We start from the raw sequence: 20,770 nt of genomic DNA, 5'->3' as shown, positions 1-20,770 counted from the left end.
ATTTACTGAAGACTGTTTTAGGCAGGTGTGTTCGTAAGGAAGGAATTTCTGCTTAAACAGGGGACTTATCATCCTTTGGTATTGCAGAGTCAGTAGCAAAAGCCTGCTTTTCCAGAGGCTGATATGCTTTCCTACAGGCTTTCCTCTCATCATCTGAAATGCTTGTGCTTGGCTTCAGATCTTTGCTGGCGCAGTGAATTATTCAAAACGAAAAGTTCAAAGTTATCTGATTTCCTCTTGAACATACATTAGGAAGTAAGCTTTCTTCTGCAGAGGAATTTCTGCCATTGCAGAGGGGACTGTATGCAAATTAGGAGCTAGGTGATTGGTTTAATAGCTGCAAAGTGCTAGATACAAGGACATTGCAGAATTTCTGAATTTCATCTACACACTGTGCTAATAAAATGCTATTTCTTAAACTTACTGTGAGTAACTCTTTATATATGTCTCTCTTATCTTTAAAAACAAAATTCCTTGACTTTCAAGAACATTTTTCTAAGGCTAAAGAGCATACATTCCATAAAGTTTGTGCTAGTTAGTTCCAGATGCTCTAGCTTATGCCTCCTCTTTTCTAACAAATGTTTTCCCTTTACTCTCAGTAGTAAAAGGAATGTTTCTCTCTTTTCTCTTTGGCTAAGAAGCAAAAAGGAAACTTATCATTAGCATATGGTGGAAAAAAATTGCTGCATGCATCCCTCAGGCACTGGGTTAAAAGAATAAACAGAAATGGCTCAAGTATGAGTAATGTAATTGGTATGTAACTCACTATTCCCTGAATATGTACTTTTCCCTTGCAGTACAAAAACTGAGAAGCATTTGCCTTGTTTAGAGGATGAAGCAGATGGAGTTGAAGAAGATAAGTCTTGAAACAAAGGGACTCCCAGCACTGAGTGCAGAGAAATTAAATGTTACGTGTTAGCCAGTGACAGGAAATATACATCCCACAGCCATCACCACAGAAGAAAGAAGGGTTATTATGAGCATGCACATCCTTGATGAAAGCTAAATACCAATTAGAGCTTATATATATGTCTTATATTAGGCATCACAGTCAGAACAGTTTTAATCACTGAGCTCCAAAATATTTTAGACTGACTAAAATGAAATACAAGTTCTTCAGTTAAAACCATATATTGGAACCAATTAATGCCAGATACACAGCCAGTGAATGCTTGTAAAAATATTTCACCAGGAAAAACAGCACTGCATTCCATGTCATGGAAAGGACAGCTTATAGAGTTGGTGGTTGTTTGGTGGGCTTTTTTTTGTTTTGTTTCAGAATTCCTTTATTTATTATTAATAACTTTGGGGTCCAAGATCATAACTGGAGTCTTTTCTAAAGACCCCCGAGCCTCCTTTGCAATCAAATCAGGAATTTGGATCCTGTCCCTGTGTTCCAGGTGTAATTTGGACCAGCCACTTTGGGGTTATCTTTTAAAGACTTTTTTTTTCCCTGTGATGCCCCTTGGAATACCTCAGAACAAGCATCTAAGTAATAAGCCACCTAAACTTAATGAAGTTTTGTGAAAAAACGACATTTTACAACTCCTTATCACCTTAAGACCCTGGGTAAAAGATTTGGAGTTCTGTGTAATGCACAAGCGCATTTATCCTGGGTTAAAATGAGACTTAAAATGAGTGTGCGGGCACTATTTTTATTAGAACAATCTAAGGTCTCTCCAGAAGCATTCAGTCTCCCGTGTTGGTCTTCATTGGCAACAAGTCCCATTCATTCAAAGCTAGTTCTTCATTTGAATTTCCCTGATAAGGGAATTTTTGAAGCCTATGACTGCAAATTATATGTGAGGGAATAGGCAATTTCCCTGTCTTGAAATGGCTCCATCCAAAGTGATGTTTTATCCCAACTTTGATATTTCACTGAGAAGACTTGGCTAAAACTGTGTCATGTGTCCAAGTTCATATTTAAGCCTCTCTCTGTGTGTTCCCATGTACTGCCTCTTTAATTGCCCTGTCAGCAGAATAAAAATCTGCAGTTTTAAAAAGTCCATTGCTTATGTAAAAACCTTCTACTACTTCCCTAATGCAAGAGGCAATTTGTGAATACTGATTTAGGAAGGCTGAAGAAGCAATTAAATGTTGACAGGGGTTTGGGTGACACACATGCTGAAGAGCGAGAACAGTCCCTTCCTTAAACAATCCCTTCTTCCTGGTAGAATTGTGTATCTGTTACTGAAAGGGTTCTTTGAAGTTGTAGCAGTGAGAAGAACTCATCAAAATGGAAATCCTTTGTTCAGAAATGAAATAATTGCATGTGTTGGCATTTGGGTCCTAACTGATTAGTCCTGTCTAACCTGATTTCTTATGTGCTTTGTGTTCAATTTTAGGCACCAAAGGAAGAAACAAAGGGGAATTTACAAATCTTCAAGGTGTAGCTGCATCTACAAATGGAAAAATATTAATAGCAGACAGTAACAACCAGTGTGTGCAGGTACGAGAATATGCCACTTTCAGTGGTTTTTTTCTCCTTGCCCCAACATCTCCGCCTTTTTTGTAGTCTCAGAAAGACACATTTTGTACAATTCAGCCAGATATAGAAAATACAAAGGAAGTTCAATTTATCAGCTATTAACTTTACATCTTCTTAACCTGCAGCTATCTTTTTCAGATCTATACTATATCTAGTAAATAATCAGAGTTTATTTCCATTCCTTATGATGTTTTGATGAAAAAATAAGTTGTGCAATAATCTGGAAAAATGCCTTTTTGTAAATATAATTTTACATTGTAAATTTTATCACTCTCATGTTTTCAAATGTAAATCTAGAACAAGGTGCCACAAATATAATTTTTTAGGAAGTACAAATAGAAAAATAAGCATATACATGTCATTTTCAAGTGGCTTTTAATTTATTTAACTTACTTCTCTTTCTGATACCATGATCAAATCTTTTCTGTGATAGCATCCCAACACCCACAATTTCTTGGCTTCTGCAACCTGTGTGAAAATCAAGCTGTATATTTTCCTTTGCTTGCCATGTATCCTTTTTGCCATTAACAATTTGTCATCACTTTCCAGGCTGCCCATGTGGTAGCAGTGGACATGGCAGCAGCATGTGGCTTGTTCCTGCATGTGAGAACCAGCAAGCCACATGCCATGAGAACTCCTTTCCAGGCCTTTTCAAAGAGACAGAGTCAAATATTCATCAGCACTCGCATGCTTTATAATTTGCAGCCTCTTCAGAGGAACTTCAATGTCTAGTTACCTGGCTTGGGGACACAACCAGTGGACATATTCCTATGTTTTCTACGGACTTAGTGTTTGACTGTGGCCATATCACTCAGTGCCTCAGTTTCCTCATTTTCAGTAAGGGAATAATACTGTTCCCTCTCTCCTGAGAGAGATATCGTGAAGCTAATTCATTAATGTTTGTGAACTACTTTGAGATCACTGAAGAAACAGTGCAATGAGAATTTCTTTTTTTTTAATTAGAGTCTTCTTAAATTAGAAATAGCACCTTCACATATGGACTGTGTAAAAGTGTTTCATGTTCCCAACTCTCTTCCTGACTATAGTGTTCATTAGTGACTTGCTGAAACCTAAGCTTCAAGAAATAGGTGATGGTCATATGTGAACATAATTTTAAAATTCCTGTTTTCTATTACAGATATTTTCTAATGATGGTCAGTTCAAAAGCCGTTTTGGCATACGAGGAAGGTCTCCTGGCCAGCTGCAGCGGCCAACAGGAGTGGCTGTGCATCCCAGTGGTGACATCATTATTGCAGACTATGATAACAAATGGGTTAGCATATTCTCATCAGATGGAAAATTTAAGGTATGAGTTACCATGTGAACTCTCCTGAGCTCTCTCTGTCTTACAAGAGAATGCAAAGTAACAGTGTTTTTCAAGAAATGACATAGTTGGCTGTAGTTCAGTCTAAATTCCATTGTTCTGATGTGGAAATCCCTGACCCAGCCACATGGTATAATTAATAGGAGGAGATTACAACAGTAATGCTAATGTTACACCAAGCAGAGACATCATGTTCCATACCGGTACTTAGATGCCTGTCTAAAACTTATGGTCGAGGATAGCAAGTGCCAGCAAGGCTAGCTGGACTAGTTCAACAACCTTCACATCATTAGTACTCTAACTGCACAGAAGGGTGTGTGCAGATACATGTATGCACACACACAAACACAAAATCTTACAAGGATTACAGGAAGTGACATATGGAGGGAAAAAAGAAGGTAGCAGACTGATGATGACTTCCTCTTTTATTCCATACTTCTCAGCAAATAAAGTGTATAATTTATGTACAATCCTGTTGGTAATAAAAGCAAGGAAGGGTAATCCAGGGTGTTGTTTCAGTGCTACAGCATAGCCAGGAGTGTTCTAGGTGGTGTGTTGTGCACTGAAAACCTGAAAGGCACTAATGATGTAGTTTTCAGAAATCAGGAATTCTAAGGAAAGCACACTTCACATTTTCATAGCAACTCTGATCCCTTTAATGGGAGTAAAATAAGACAGCAGCAGACTACATTGATGATTTCCAACCTGCAATATATATTTCACTTGGGTTCAGGTGCAGTTCTAGAGAGAATTAAAGGTTTCCTCTATTTGGTGCTGTTCTCTGAATGCATGGTACCAAGTCTGGTGATGCACACTTAGAGAGAGCCACCTCTAGCAGAGGTTAGCAGTACTCACTGGTCATAGAGATAATGGACCTGCAGGGAAATTTCTACCATAGTTACTTAGTTCTGGAGTCCTGCATTGGACATATATGGCCTGTTTGGCTAATTTTTTGGCTGCCTAATGACCAAAAAGCTCAGGTTCTGAGCTGCTCATGTGTGCAGCAAGAAATGGCCTTTCTCTGAATAGTCTTTGCAAAGTGACAAATGCAAGCAGGCGATTGTGCTTGCGTAGTCCTCAGTGACCTCCATCTGAGAAACAGGTGTGTACACTTTTAGAAGTATCCAGATAATGTATAGACTTCAACCTAAAATAAAACAATACTAAAATGTAATGGAAGTGTTAAAAAACACAAATTATTTGCATTTTCAGAGAGAATATGATCTTACTTGTCAAGTAATTTTGAAAATTTGCAGCTACACAGGGAAACCTTGGTTTTGGCTGAAGTCCTCAAAATGAAATGAAAACACCAAAACAAACCCAAAGAAATATGTAATTTAGTTAAGAACCCAAATATTCTAAGTGTGTTTTAAATAATTATTAACGTCTTTAATGTGAATGGCTTGATCTGGACACGGAGCATGGAGGGCTTGTTTCCCTGCTTTCTTGAGATATGCTGTAAATCCAGCATTTTGGATGGTTCCAGCTCTGGAGAAAAAAGCTGTGGAGAAGCCAGGACCTTATGTGCAGTATACCACCAGCAGGGAGATAGGTATTCGAAAAAAAAATTAATTATTAATGTAGTTCCTCTGATGTAAAGCCTAGATTTGTTTTAAGTCAATGTTTTTGTTGGATTGCAAAAAAAAAAAAAAATGCAAAAGCTGTGTTATGTTGCCAGTGTTTGTGTGGTTAATACAAATTAATGCATCAGACTTCATAGTTCTTGGAACTAGACTGATTAAATAAGAGATGAAACATCAATGGTATAAAATACTGGTTTTAGATTGAATGCAATAAGCCATATTTACGAGAGGAAAAATAAATGTTTGTAGAAGTATTGTTTTTTTATACAGAAGGTAGGCATAAGCATGTAAGTGCAGGAGCTGGGGGGGAGCGGGGCACGTGGCAGAGCATGTGCGTGGGGAGAGCAGGAGCAAGGCAGTGGAGAGCACTGGGATGGAGACACAGATGGGCACTGGGCCCAGGGCCACACTGAGGAGCTGTAATTGGAATAGGGGTCTTGTTTTGGTGCAGCACTGTTTCAGGGGATCCTGTACTGCACAGTGTAGCTGGAGAGCTGTGCTGGGGAGGAGGGATGCAGGCAGGGTGAGCACAGGGCCTGGGGGAGCTGTGGGGGGACACACAGAGGGTTGGGAGGTCATGTCCACGAAGGGTGAGGTTGTGATATGGGGGACAGTCAATGCCATGAAGGGATGGGGCTTGTATTGGGCATGATGGTGTTAGGACCAGGAGTTGGACTCTATGATCTTTATGGGTCCCTTGCAGCTCAGGATATTATTCTGTTATGGGGTTAAATAAAATATATTGGAAGCACAGAACATAGATATAACAGATCTAGCTGGTGGGAATCTGGACAAAGCCTTGTAATTTCTTATGTGTTGGCAGTGGTAATTCTTACACGGGCCTTGTCAGATTAAACTGGGCAGCACTTGCTAAAATAACAGACAGAGAGAAAACGACAGTGGCATTTGTCTTCAAAGGATTGTGCCTGCAAGTCATTGTGTAAAACCTCTGATGCAGGTGGCGTGCTAGTTGTTAACTCAGCAATATCAGGTTGTTTTGAGCTTAATCTAACTATTTTTATGTTGTCCCCTGCCTTCTGTATTTACTTACACTCACTCTCCCTTAGCAGAATTTTAATGTGAGCTGTAAGGCAAATTTCCCTGGAGACAGGCCCAGGCATCTCCCTGATTACAGCACTGGATTGACTCCCCTTGGCAACCTCCACTGCCAGGCAGAAAATTGTCACCTTCCTCAGTTCTGGAAGCAACAAAGACAGAGTTCTGTTTTCTCAAGGCTGTAAAACTTACATAAATGCAGAGGTGAACAAATTCTAATCTAAGGTTGCACCAAAACATGAGCTTCTTCACATGAAAGGCTGTGTTATCCTGGAAATGATAAAGACCCCGATTGGGTTTTAGGATTTGGAGCTTCTGTTTCTGGCTATGCCACAGATCTCATGGGTGACTAGTGATCTTCCATTCCACTACCCACTGCTTTATTTTCTTCATCTGTACAAGGCAGATAACGGTGCTGGCTTCCTCTGTCAAGTACTCTAAAATTGCTAAGAAAAGAGTTGCAGCAGATACAGCACTAGGCTAAGGAGAGAGGGCATGGTGAAGCAGCTGTACCAGCTCCTCGCTAGTGTGGTGTTCAAGCCTAGTGAAGGAAGTGGACAACAGAGCTGAGAGAATGATTCCTGTTCCTCTGAGAAGAGAATTGTTTTCCTTCTAGTCTCGAAGAGCTGTTATCAACCAAACAGGGTTCTGCAAGGCAAGATCAAGTTTAAATAAGTGGGAAAAAACTAAAGGAAACATTTTATATGTCAGACTTCTTCCTTGTCACACTAGTAGAATTCTGGCAAGAGCTGTCTGAAGGTGGTTGCATGTTCTGATGGGAATAGGTAGTGTTGTTAAACAGTCACAGTTGAATTTTGACAGTCACATGAATGATAAAGCCACTTGTTGTGTGATATTGCAACGTGTGACAAAGCTGTATCTCCTTATTAGAGAAGTTCTCAATCAGGAAAAGATGGTTTGTTGAAAGTGTGTAATTAATCCCTGACAATTTTGAACCTTTCAGATAGCAACAAAACCAGTAATGTTAAACTTAGTGCTAACATGCTTACTTCTACAGTGGAAAAGTCTTCATTAATTTTTATGTAGGCTAGCTGGGTTTTTTTACCTCTAGGAGTATCCCACAGTAGAACATTTTCCAACCTGGTAGGGTGACTTTATAAACACATGTTTGAAACCTAGTCCAAATTCCTAAGAGCCTATAAAATAAGGGACATAATGTCCCTGACTGAATTAAATTAAACACATTATTTGTATTAAGGGTTTACATGATTCATTGTACTGTATTCATTTCTAATGGAAAAAAAGCCTGAAAATACTTCCATTCATACAATTAACAGGAATGACTGGGTTTCATAATGTTCTGTTCTAAATAATCAAACCTATAATTCTAAGAAACTTTCTGAAATAAAAATATACAAAGAATATGCTTAGCCAAATCCAGTAATGTGTCATCAGCATATTTTGACCTAAACTGGGAACAGATTTTTTGTAAAAAGCATTGCAAACTCTAGCTGGGCATATTTTATTGCTGCTTGCAAATTATGTTTTAAACCTCGCCTGAGAATAGTGATTTTTATTACTCTTCTCAGTATTGAGTGCCCATTAATGTAGTGTGTGATTTATTCATTATATTTTTCCATATGTGTTTATATGGGCAGGAAGACACTGTACTCATGAGTCTGAGTCATTTTCCATAGGAGTCCTGGAAAGATGGGAAGGAGGTGGTGCAATGCTCAAGCAGACAACTGTGTGGGCATCCCAAAGGAAAGAGGGGAATATGATTTAAGCACCCTGAAGGAAATACATCTGCAGATTTGCATTTGATTTATGGTTTTGCTGCTTTGGTGTTATGCAAACTGAATACATTCTGTAGGTCTGCTGATATCTTTCCCCTGGTGAACACAAAATAATTTTTAATAGTTTTTCCTGGGGATATTTTAGCCTGATTTGATTTGGTAGATTTTGCCTAAATATTTTGCGATTTATAACAGTATATGTACATGAACATAAAACTGACATAAGATCGTTGCATGTTGGCTAGGCAGAGACTTGAAGCTGCAAGATTTACTCCTTGGAATTTTCTTTACTGGAGACTGAAAAAGGTTCTGTAGTGGCTTAGCAGCAGCCATCCTCAGGGAACCCAGGTAGCTTTCTTTTAGGATCGTTCCTATTTTTTACCTGCAACCCCACCTATGAGAATGTACTGTGAAATAGGAGCATGGGACGTACTAAGGGTAGGAGAGCTCCTTCTGTTTGCTTTGAAAACATCAGCAACATGAGAAAAATGAGTTGAGCAATAGATTTTCTCAATGCCTTGTAACCTGTCCCACTGCTACTCACCAATTTCAGGAAGGAGGGGAGAGGGGCAGAGAAGTCAGAAGTAAATGTGGTAGTTGGGAACACAGTTTAGTGGTAAACATGACAGTGTTAGGACTCAATCTTGTTAATGCTTGGACTCAATCCTAGAGGTCTTTTCCAACCAAAATGATTCTATGATTGTCAGCATTGCTTGTTCTAGGGCTCATCTGTCTCACTCTGCAAAGGCAGTGAGGTGAAAGATGGCCTTGTTTCATAAATAAGATTAATATCTTAGTATATATTTCATTAAATTCTAATGCAAACAGAAAAGTGTGTTCTTCACCAAGATATGAGCCTCAGTTTGTAGGATGTGTCTCTCACAAATTACTATAGGATCTGAAAGTTCTGGAATCCATAATTTCAACACAGCCTCTTTGGTGGATTGTCTGCCCAGTACAGATATTTGAAACCAGCCTGAATAAGTGCTTTCAAATCTGTCCATCAATTAAAAAAAATGTCTAAAAGCAGGATGCAATATTGCTCCATTCCAGTGCAAACAATTGCATATTTACAATCTTTTTTAACTGAAAGGTCGAAACTAGACTGATTTTATGTAGATTAAAACAGTTTCTAGAATCTCAGCCTAAAAAAGAGCTGAATGGTGAAAAATGTGGAATGGATTGTTGAGGTGATCCTGGAGTCTTCTTGGGTATGTCCCCAGGTAGCTCATGGACTCTTTGAAGGCTTGGTCTCAATTTCTGCTTGTTCTGTTGCTTAGTTCCTTTTTTTAAGACCTCCTTTCTTAAAAAAACCTACTAAAGCATGCTTCTGACATTTTTGGATTTGAAGCTCTCTAGCCTTTCCAAATAATTTACTGTTGTGAGATCCATCTCATCTCCACAGAATGCTTTTCCTGTGAAATATTGTATACAATTCCCCTCCTGCTGCTGATTTTGTCAGCAGATGGTTTTGATGGTCACAAGGCCTACTTAAAATGATGGAAATAATTTTATTTACCTAAGACAGGAACAAGCTTTGATTTGTTTAGTGTTTCAAAGATTGCTTCATTTGCTGTTTGGCAACATGATCCTCTCCCCTTTGCAGTTTTCAGCTGACACTTCATGTGTCTAAGCAGCAAGTGAAGCAATCTCATGTGGAATCTGGTGGAAGATAGCGAGGTTAGCCTGAGCTTTAGCTCTGCTCAAATTCTTTCCATGAGCACTCAGAAGGTGCTGGTGTCTTGCTAACCCAAGAAAGGCAACAGAGGACATCACAGCCTACATTCCACCCAGCCCTGATGCTTCAAGAACTCTGACTTCTTAAATGCAGGTGGTGATAAAGATATCTCCCTGTCCATCAACATGGTTGTTGGACTCAGGAACAGCATGCATTAGGAAACAAGAGTCCTTTCTGCTTGTCTGCCTGTCCTGCTGGTCTCTTAATGCTGGATATACAGACATTTCTGACAGGTTTATCAAGTCACACAAATCTGATGACTGTATTTCTTATGAGTTGTTTATTTGGACTCAGTTGCTGTGGTGGCACATTTTTCAGTCCAGAAAAGACATACAGAAAGCAAACTTTATTTTCAGCTGAAGAAAAAATTATGAAGTACATTGTAAGAACATAAAAAACTATTGCTTCCAATTTTTGATAAAAAAAAAATGCCTCTCCATTCTGCTCTGTGCCTGTAATACAATCTTTAAACTGTACTAACTAATTTCTATAATGCAAACATATTTTCTTGTTTTATGTTTTCCTTTATAGGCTAAAATTGGGTCTGGAAAGCTCATGGGCCCTAAAGGAGTTTCGGTGGATCGTAATGGACACATCATTGTAGTGGACAATAAAGCATGCTGTGTCTTCATCTTCCAGCCAAATGGGAAAATAGTCACCAGGTTTGGAAGTCGAGGAAATGGTGACAAGCAGTTTGCAGGTACACTTGATGGTAATATGTAAATCCCCTTTTCTTGCCTCTTCTGCTCACATTTGCATGATGTTTGAGCATGTTAAAGGTGCTGTATCCTACTCCTTTATCCTCTGGGGGAGAGGTTCCGCTAGGCATACAGCTTCTATTTGCTTGATTGGTCTGGCAGACTGCAACATCTGTTCTGCAAATGTAACTGTAACCAGATTGTTTCATTTACCTCCTTATGCCTAGAAGCATTTCAGATCAGTGACCCAAGAAAGACTGATCTTAACTAGCATTTTATAAGTGCTTTGTAATTGCCACACTGAGCTGTTCACTACAGTCAACTCAGATGCTGCACTTTGTGTTTCTAATCATCAGATATGCAAACCCCAACGCCCTAAGTGGTTTTTCTTAGAAAAGGAGTGTAATGGGGTAGTGTTAAGATTGAGATCAGGAAGGCAGAGTTACGGAACAGCCAATGTAAGTTTGGGGAAATTGCAATTTATACTCAACTGACTGCTTGCACATGCTGTCTTTCAAGTAGAACATGCAGTTATTTTTTTAAAAACAGAATAACCCCAGTGATATATTTTAAGTGAATAGCTGTTCTTTCAAAATTTGAAATGAGGATGACTAGGTATGCAGGTCATTTTACAGGTGTTGGGTCATTTTTAGTATGTAGTTGTTTGGACTGGTTCCCAGTGAAAGAGAGGAATATCAATGTGTTCTTATCATGAGATCTCTTGCAATGTCTTATAGCATAATATATATAATTTATGAGACCTTGGGCTCTATCACAGCTAAATTTTCTGGGTATCTCAATTTCTTTTCATTTGAAAATTTGCAGAAACACCTCCTGAAAATAAGTAGGCATATACTTCCTAACAGTGCATTTGAGAAATGTATCTTCTTGCTGTTAGGCTACAGAAAACAAGTAAATTGTCAATACTCCAATGTTTTCAATGTAAAGTTTTTCACTTTTTTTTTATAGTTTACCCTAATATACTGTGAAAATTAAAACTGCGTTCTGTTTCTGTTTAATAACTCAAAATAACACCAAGTGTTTTAATTTGGGTACTTGCCTTTTTCAAGCTACTGTTTGTTTTTTATGGAAATTTGCACACATATTTCAATACACAATGTAAAGCAAAAAATGCCTTTTTTCCCTGACAGTGGTCTTCTAAGTAACTTTTTTATTTATCCTAAAACTTGTTAGCTCAATTGCTTGTGAGATGGGAGCACACAGAGCATAAAATATTTCAACTAAGAATTTACGGGAACATTTTTGATAACAATTTTCAGTGTATACACAACTTTATGCTTAAACACTACATGTTTTGTCTTGTTAATAAGCCCATAAATCTCTGCATATTCATATGTATACAAGAGAGGGAGAAATCAACAATGCTTATTGGTAACAATAGCTGACAACTGGTTGAAAAAGAAATTATTTGTGTTTACAAAAAGCATGCAGAGCTTTTTAAAAAAACACATGAAGTAAAATTACTCTTAACTTGAAATTGGTATTCCCACTTGGACTACTATTGCTCAGAAGCCAAATATAATATGCTGGCAGGCTGATTTTTTTTTAAATTTAATTTAACCATACTTTTTATTTTAATGGTATTACAATTTTTTTTCTTCTTCTTTTTCTGCATTGCAGGTCCTCATTTTGCAGCTGTAAACAGCAACAATGAAATTATCATTACAGATTTTCATAACCATTCTGTCAAGGTACTGTCAATGAATTGAAAAGATGCCATTTTAACTTTATTGTGATACTTTCTTGGGGAAAATAATGTATTGTTAAAACCAAAAAGATTGCACTCCACATGTATGAGCTCTGCTATAAGGACAGCACTTTCAGAGAACTTTGCATTGCAGTGCACCACTTAGTGAAGATATAGTCCATTTCCTTTGGTATCCCTATAATGGTCTCCAATTCAATTCCTTGAAAATAATTTAAACTTCACTTAGTTTTAGTAGCCCTCTGCCAAACCTGTTTATGACCCTGTGTTTTGTCTTCTTTTAAAAGGCTGGCTTTTGAGTTTCCCAGTAAAAGCTTTCCTTATAACAAAGTAAAGATATGTAAAACAGTCTTTAAATTCCATACCTATAAGCTTTAAGATTACGGGATCCATTTTACAACCTGATTCTCTTAAAACCCATGTAACTAACTATTGGTTTTCATGCAGTGCCTCCTGCACTGGGCAGAACTGGCCATTAGTCCTTACACCCATGGGAAGTCCTGACTCACAGCCTGTTAAAGTCATGGTATGATAGGAAGCTTGTTTGTCCCAGTAACAAACCAAAGAAAGGAAACATGCTGAGATGTGTTGGCAAATGTCTCTGAAGGAAATACAGGGCACTTGAGAAATGCCTCACCTGTGTATGTTGTTCTCAGGCATTCCCTTTCCTACACTTTCTGCGTGTGCTCTTGTGCCCTCCCTCTACAGGAGGCAGGAGCAGGAGGACCGAGGCAGGATGCTGTTTTACCTGGGTTCTCAGGACATGTGTGTCAGTCCCACACACCAACAAAATAAAATCTCTGGCATTTCACCTGATGCCTATTTTGACCCAAGACAAAGATGAACCCTTAGTCTAGTTCTTCACTGCTTTTGATTGGAAAAATAATTTTATATATTCACCTGAAATAGGAAGCATATGCCTGAGCATAGACACCTTTGTGTCCTGAGCAGTGCTGAATCACCTAGGTATGGAATAGCAGCCTTGCTTGCATATCCTTTTCAAATTGGCGAGGAAGTAGTTCGTAGTTGGGATTACAACACAGAAACCGAGACTGCTGCAGGAGCCCTAAAGCAGCAGGAGGCCTATGACTCCATAAATTACCTCTCCACAAGCAAGGTTTGCCTGGTAACAAGAATGCCTGTAGAGGCTTAACAGCAAGGGGCAAACTGAAATGAAAAAAAGCAAGTGAAGAAATGTAGGAAGTGTGGCATCCTAGAGGATTTATAATTATTACATTGCTAATGAGAACAGAGTGTCCCATCTGTCTCTGCTGTGACTCAACGGGATACAAATGTTACTTGTTACAATTTGGTACTAACCGGAAAAGATTCTTATTTCTGTAGTGTTCTCTAAATTGGTGCATACAACTGTTGACACTCTGGAGAGTTTATAATCTGAGAGCAGAGAGTACCACTTCTTTTAAATAATAAATGAGTTTATACATAACCAAATAAATTAATTTCACTCTTATAAGTCCCAAAGCCACTTTCTGCCACCAGTATCTTGAATTAAACAAGCTCACTCAGCAACATTTTTCTCCCGCCCCCATTAACCTTCAAGGATGTTCCTTCCCTCAGGCATCTTTTATGGAAAATCCTGCGCAATGCAGGCTTCTCTCTCATTTGGTCACTTCAGCCCAGGCAGAGAGCAATATATCTTTGTCTGTTTCTTTCACTAGTTGGCTTTTTTATATTATTTTCTTTAATCATCTGAGGCACAAACTTGGTACTTCATTAATTTCCTTCCCCAAATGTTTTTTCTCTGTTCAGTGTGGGTGTTCAAGAACACAATAATTTCCTGACATCTTCTGCCTTATTAGCACTTCAGTGTGCACTTGGCGCTTGTCAGGTCTTTGCATTTTCTTGTGCAAGCCACAGTCAGTCTCTGAGATCACTGTTGGACTTTATGCTATAGCTGGGCCTGGCTCCAAGATGGACCAAAATATTTTAGAGATGGCTGTGGTACTATGTGAATGACACATTTTGTATCTTCTTTGGTCCCATTGGTGCATCCAGGTCACTGACAGAATAGTCATTGATCAGCTCCATCTTTCTGCTGTCTAAACCTGTTACCATCACAGAGAATTCAGTTGCTGAACTGCCTACAGAGAGCAGCATGCCATGGTTTGCAATGTGTGTTAGATTACGGAAGCAGAGAAGAGCGCATCTGCTCCATTGTGTTTTAGTTCCACAGAAACAAAGAACCCAGTGCTGTATCTGTATTCAGCTCTTTTCAGTTCAAGATGCACATGCTGCAGAAGAGTTCTGGGGCCCTTTGCCTCCATGTCTGAGATGAATCAGATTTTAAGTGAGAAGGAAAATGCTGTATGGTGTAATGGAGTGAAGGGAGAGATGGGCACCTTTTCTCCCATCTGGGGTGTGTGTGTGTGTGTGTGTTGGGGCTGTGTGTTCCTGGGAACTCTTCAATTCCTCCTTCAATTAGCAGGTGAACTGGTAGTACTAGATTACTACTATTTGATACCATGCCATATTTATATTCCTGTTTTAACCCATACAGGTATTTAACCAGGAGGGAGAATTCATGCTGAAGTTTGGATCAAATGGAGAAGGAAATGGGCAGTTTAACGCACCAACTGGAGTAGCAGTAGATTCAAATGGAAATATTATTGTAGCAGACTGGGGAAACAGCCGAATACAGGTAGAAATTTCTGTATTTCAAAGGCGCTTGTTTAAAAAACTAATTGGTTGGTAACTGTGGCCTTCAGACTGCCCAAGAAATGCCATCAGCATTAGAAGTGATATGGTGTCTCACACCATCCTTTATATGCCTCATTGTCCACCTTGAGATCTGGTGGTGTCAGATTGTCAGCTTTTCAGTGTGGCTGCTGGCAGGTCTGATGGCCACTGTGACCCAGGATTTTGGTGCCAAGTAGTTCTGCAAAAGTTACTTGATGACTTATGAGACTTGCAAGCATTGATGAGATGACAGTCATTTATAATCACCATAACAGAAGATCAGAGACATAGTGGAAAATATGAAAAAGCAAATGACCTGAGGTGAATGCAGCACATTTTTATCAGCTTTTTTAAATGTTGAGAAATTATTCTGCTTTCAAGTTATGAGAGTTGCACTCTTTTTATCTTTTAAATGCTAATCACAAGGTCTTCTTCTCTGCCAAAGAATACCTAATAAATAAGTGTATGCATTATTTCCACTGAGGGAGCTGCTTATGAGTTGTTCTCAGGAAGCACTGTCAACAGGGTAAACAAATTCCTGGTTTTCTCTGTGTGGGAACCTAAGGATCAGGCTAGCCACAATAGTGATATTTGTTAGGAAAACAAGGTGTTGGTTGAGCTCCCAATTAAGTTTGATTTATTGTAGGTGACTATTTTTAGAACAAGGAACAGCTGAGGTTCTTATTTTTTATTATTTCATTGTGTGTAATTCTTGCCAAAAATCCTGGCAGCTATAATTAGTTCCTTTTAATAAGAACGTACATTTGTATACAAACTTGCATATTATGAGATAACAGAAGAGATTTTGCCCTTGTTAATTCTATTGTATATCAGCTGTTTCAGAAATGAGAAGTAGAACAGTATAACTGAGAGCAGACTTGTGTCCGCTACTTGCCTTTTTTATTCATAATATTTATTCTGTGCTTTCTCACCCTCCAAGGTTTTTGATGGAAGTGGATCATTTTTATCCTACATTAACACCTCTGCTGACCCACTTTATGGTCCCCAAGGTCTGGCTCTTACTTCAGATGGCCACGTTGTAGTTGCAGATTCTGGAAATCACTGCTTCAAGGTCTATCGATACTTACAGTAGCAATGAGCTCTGGAGCTGGATAATCACCCACAAAAAGACTCGTCCTAGAGATCCAATGCAAGATATCTCCTACTTTGTTTTCATTTTTAATAACAAAGGAGTCTCTTATGGACTTCTTGTGATAATTTCCAAACTTACCTTGTTTACATAGGACTTGCACCTCTTATGTTCCTCACTGAACTTTTTGTTGTAAGTGTTAATAAAAAAAATCCTCTGTAACTGAATTCATAAAGACAATGTGATATTACACACAAACTGCAACTTATGAAACTGGAATTAACTAATAAGGCAAAATGAGAAAAATTTGGGAAAAGTCCCCAAAGATTTTTGAGGACTGCGAAGGATAGCTCCTGCTCAGAGCTTCCAAATTTAAATAACCGACTTCCTGGGTTATTTAACCTAGAGGTGATCCTGGGAATCTTCTGGATCTCATTATCATGGTAGGTATTACACTTTTAACATTGTTCAGTCTTACTGTGTATAACAAATAGGCCCTTTTAGTATAAGGTTAAGTCTCACAAAATCCGTCTAGCTCTAACTGTCACACCTAACACAGCTCAGTGTTTAGCACTATGAGAATCAATGCAAATTCCCTATTCATGTGGAATTAATGAAGGATTGTTTTGTGCGGCCGTTTCTCACTCTTCCTCTTGCTCAATGTGCAGGAAGGAGTTTGCAGAGACCTGACATTTCTAAAGCTCTGGAAAAACTTAATTGTAGCGATACGTTAGTGGGAGCAGAATTTCTGTATAACCACAGACCTTTTGACACCAAACCAGTTCATTAGGATCAGGGTTATTACAATGTCAAGTCAATTAACCTCATGTGTGCCACTCTTTTGTACGTGTCCATTGCCATCTTTCCTTATGGCAACTCATTGTATTAACCTGTAAAATAAAATGCAGCTTCACACAGGACAGAAAGCCAGAGAATTTACCCTGTGGAGGACCTACATTATACAACCAAAGGAACTGTGGTAAACAGAGGTTGTATAGGAAAGCCAAGGGTTACCAAAGTTATTTGTTTTTATGTGAGAAAAAATACGTTAAAAATAAAAATGAATTTGAACCAATTCCTGAAGTCCTTCATCAAAGGGAATTTTGTTAGAGGACAAAACAAGGACTGTGAGATTTGTTCCAATTTGTATGTATGTATGTATGTATGTATGTATGACTGATTTACATAAAAATAAAAAAAAGTAAATGTGGGTTATTTCAGCAAACTGGAACGTATGTATGATATTTGACAATGGCAGTACTCCGAAAAATGACCTTTCTTCCTCTGCCAGATCCCTCTACTGTGTTCTTTATTGAAGTATTAATTTAACTGGAAATGCTTACAGGCATGGTTCTGTTTTTAATGTTTGGTTTGTTGGGGGTTTTTTAAGTATAAACTTGTCCTTTCTAAAGTAGCATTGGCTTTATTCTTATTTCTATATCCAGTGGTCAAAGGTTGAATTGCTACTGTAGCCTGATATAGATAGAGTGGTGCTCCCTTTTAAGTGTTCTTTGAGGAGATGTGAGCTTGCTGCCAATGCCTACAATAGCGTGGGAAGTGCTGTCTTTCTTTTCTCATTTTCAGGGCCTTGAAACAAGAGGGCATTGGCTCAGAAACAAGGGAGTATTTTAAGCATGTTTGCAAAATGGAAAGAAATCTTTGATAAAATTTCTTGTTATAAGTATTTGTCTTATTTCTAAAATGTTAAGGTGGTTGTTTCAATGAATTTGAGAAACACTAATGGGTTTTTTTGTAAAGTTGCATTTGACTTGTAAAAATGCAGACCCCAAGGTTCCTAAATGGGGGGTTTGTCTGGTTTTTAATTACTGTTTCCTAAAGATATTTCCTCTACCTTCCTTTGTTTATTTTTTGCACATAGAACCAATTTACAATTTCTCGTGCAAATATGTTTCCTTATTTCATTGGAATAAATACTTTGTGCATGAAGCTTAAGGACTGTATGATGAAGCTGAGAAGCTGGTGGTAACATTTATGAATATTAAAACTCAAGTTTGTTATTACTAAGAGAACAAGATATCCTCTGCTTGAACTGAGTTTGTCCTAAAATTCTGAAGATGGTATCTCAGTCATTACAAATAAACTGTCCTATCAAATTTAACAAAACTGAAGATCAAATTTTCATTCTAAGTGTCCTTATAACACCTTCTGACATTGGAAGACCCGTAAATGGCACATCAATGAAGAAAAGGCATTTGAACTTTTTTTAGTAATAAAGGGGTTGCACAGATTGAGATAAAAATTTTAAAAAATGTGCTGTGGCTGTCAGTTATCATATCTAATTCCAAACATCGATTTTTAGAATACAATTTTACTAAGCTTGCATGTTTACCTCTCAGAAAACATTGCCAAATCCTCTGTTATCAGGAACTTTGAGAAGCATGAAAATCAGATCCTAACCCATAGATCAAAAAAGATACTTAAGACTGTGCTATTTCATGTATACATTTTTCTTCAAAAGCTTTTCAGTCCTTTGGTCCAGCACTTTTTACCAGGATTTTAGATAACCCTGCTGAACCCAGTGCATCCTGATGAAATAGTGAATTCTGCACAAAACCTCCCTCACAACCTAGCTCAAAGCAGTTAGGAGTTTTGTGGATTTTTTCTTAAAATTGAGTAGTCTTTTGGATTTTCAGACATTATCAGCAGAGCATAACCTAAAAAAGGTCACTAATTTGAAATTGCTTCTGTTGGCAAATGCTGTGAACTGCAATTTCAAATTTAGTGGCATAGGGCATTCCCTTCCAAAGTCTGACCTTATCTGCCTGGCACCGGGAAACTAAGAAACACATTGCTTTTATGGTGTGCTTCTGAAGCCAACTTTGCTAAAATGCTTGGCTTACAAACCTTACAAAGAGCAACCAAAGCAGAAATTCTGCACTTAAAAGCTGGCAGTCTTTTTTTTCTCATCCAATTTAAGGGAAGGTCATAATTGCACTACGTGATTTGCTGAGTTGCTTGCATTTATTAAAGGCTTTATAGGCACGCTGCTGCCAGATTTCAGGTATAACCAAATGTCCCCTTGACTTCCCTGGAATGCTAATTGACTAGCAGCACAGCATGAATGGTGGAAGTATGTGCTTCATTGAACTAATCTTCAACTCAAAAGTAGTCTCAAAAGGTTATTAGATCTCAAAAGGTTATTAGATCTCGTGTCATATGGAGCATTTTAGGACAAACTAGACAACTGTATTTTCATTGTTTTGTGAATAGAATAAAAAGATCCATTCAGATAAATCCAATATAAACAATAGGAGAGTTTTACATAGGCTAAACCAGCACCAATGTAATGAAAATTATTTAGGCAAGTATTTGCCTCATGAAGATGGAGTGTTATTTGCTTGTAAATGCTCATCTGTTCTGTAAAAGCTAGAGGGCTTTTGATTTTATGTCAGTATTTTTTATTATAAGGATCTAGTGTTGCCATAATGAGAACTATAAGTGCCCAATATGTTTGTTGTAAGGAAATGACTTTCAGTTGTGGGAGACAGCTTGTGATGAAATCATGATGTAAAGTGAAACTTTTCTTCAAGAATTGTGAGCAGTGACTAGTTGACCTGTTTGTGGAAAGTGTACAAAAGGTATTTGTTCTATGGAGTGGGAAGGTTCCTAACAGGTCATTTTGTTTCTGACGAATGTACAGCACTTCAGTCAATGTTTGTGAGCAACACAGCCTTAACCCTGACACTTTTCCTTTGGCTTTATGACATGGGAATGTTCCCTAAGCTGCATAGTGTATGGCAACAGCCCCTGCTAGACATCTTTATCTAACCAGTTGATATGCTGCAGCTTTCCATTTAGGAGTGTTTCCAATTCTTTTTTTTTTTTTTCATGTTTTTTTAAAAGTTTTTGTACATTCCATCTTTGTAAGTCAATATAAGTTTTGTGTGTATGTAAGCCCTGCACTCTCTTGACACTCATAATGAAATATTATTCTCCCTTGTTTTTTTGTTGTCAATGATGATGCTTTTTGTTTGTTTTTTACATCCCTATGAGGCTAAATACAGACTTTTTCTCCTTAAGGTCAAGGATAAAAGATGCACATCAAAGTGTTTGTGTGTGTGCGTGCGTGCGTGTGTGTGTGTGTGTGTGTAGTTTTAGCTTCCTGTGTGCCATGGTATTCATAATGCTTTAGCTGACAAAAAAAATTACTCTGTCTTGGAAATGTAGGAAAAAACGGAGTCAAATGTGTACCTTTACCACGCACAAAAATTTCAAGTAATAAAAATAAAGCTTGTTTCCTCTGTTATTTTCATGGTTGAGGATTTATTTTTCATATGTTTCATACCTACTGTCCGTAAAAGTAACCCATTAATGCAGGAAGGCAGGTAATTTTTTCCAGTTTTCTTCCCTGACACCAGGTCACAAGCCAAGGAAAATGTGATTTTTTTCCATGAGTGTTGAACTTTTATGTGGACACAGAGGAAAGAGGGACTTGAGTTGTTCTTGGGAAGAATATGCAGAGTTGGAATTCCTTGTCTTCCTTCTTCAGTCCAGGAATCAAAATTAAGATTTTTCATTGATGGCAGTAAGATAAGAGCTGTAAGCTTTTCTGCTTGCATCACAGAAGTACATAGTACCTTTTAGCTGACCTG

The 20,770-nt window shown here is 38.1% G+C and overlaps 1 protein-coding gene across 7 annotated transcripts in view; it reads left to right on the top strand.

The window, feature by feature from the left end:
- The window catches only part of TRIM2 (tripartite motif containing 2), a 112,158-nt gene extending 91,734 nt beyond the window's left edge, over positions 1-20,424 (top strand). For 6 of the 7 annotated variants that reach the window (XM_066317685.1, XM_066317687.1, XM_066317684.1 and 3 more), the window contains 6 exons: positions 2,346-2,449; positions 3,627-3,794; positions 10,478-10,658; positions 12,286-12,356; positions 14,889-15,029; positions 16,008-20,424. In XM_066317685.1, the coding sequence (XP_066173782.1) occupies positions 2,346-2,449; positions 3,627-3,794; positions 10,478-10,658; positions 12,286-12,356; positions 14,889-15,029; positions 16,008-16,160 (818 nt within the window). In that variant the 3' untranslated portion in view covers positions 16,161-20,424. The remainder of the gene's footprint in view (positions 1-2,345; positions 2,450-3,626; positions 3,795-10,477; positions 10,659-12,285; positions 12,357-14,888; positions 15,030-16,007) is intronic. The other variant, XM_066317690.1, reaches the window with a different exon arrangement.
- The last annotated feature ends 346 nt before the right edge of the window (positions 20,425-20,770 follow it).

The sequence above is a fragment of the Sylvia atricapilla genome, chromosome 4 (assembly GCF_009819655.1).
Source record: "Sylvia atricapilla isolate bSylAtr1 chromosome 4, bSylAtr1.pri, whole genome shotgun sequence".
In the NCBI taxonomy this organism is placed as follows: domain Eukaryota; kingdom Metazoa; phylum Chordata; class Aves; order Passeriformes; family Sylviidae; genus Sylvia; species Sylvia atricapilla.
This window is presented reverse-complemented; position numbering and strand designations above follow the sequence as displayed.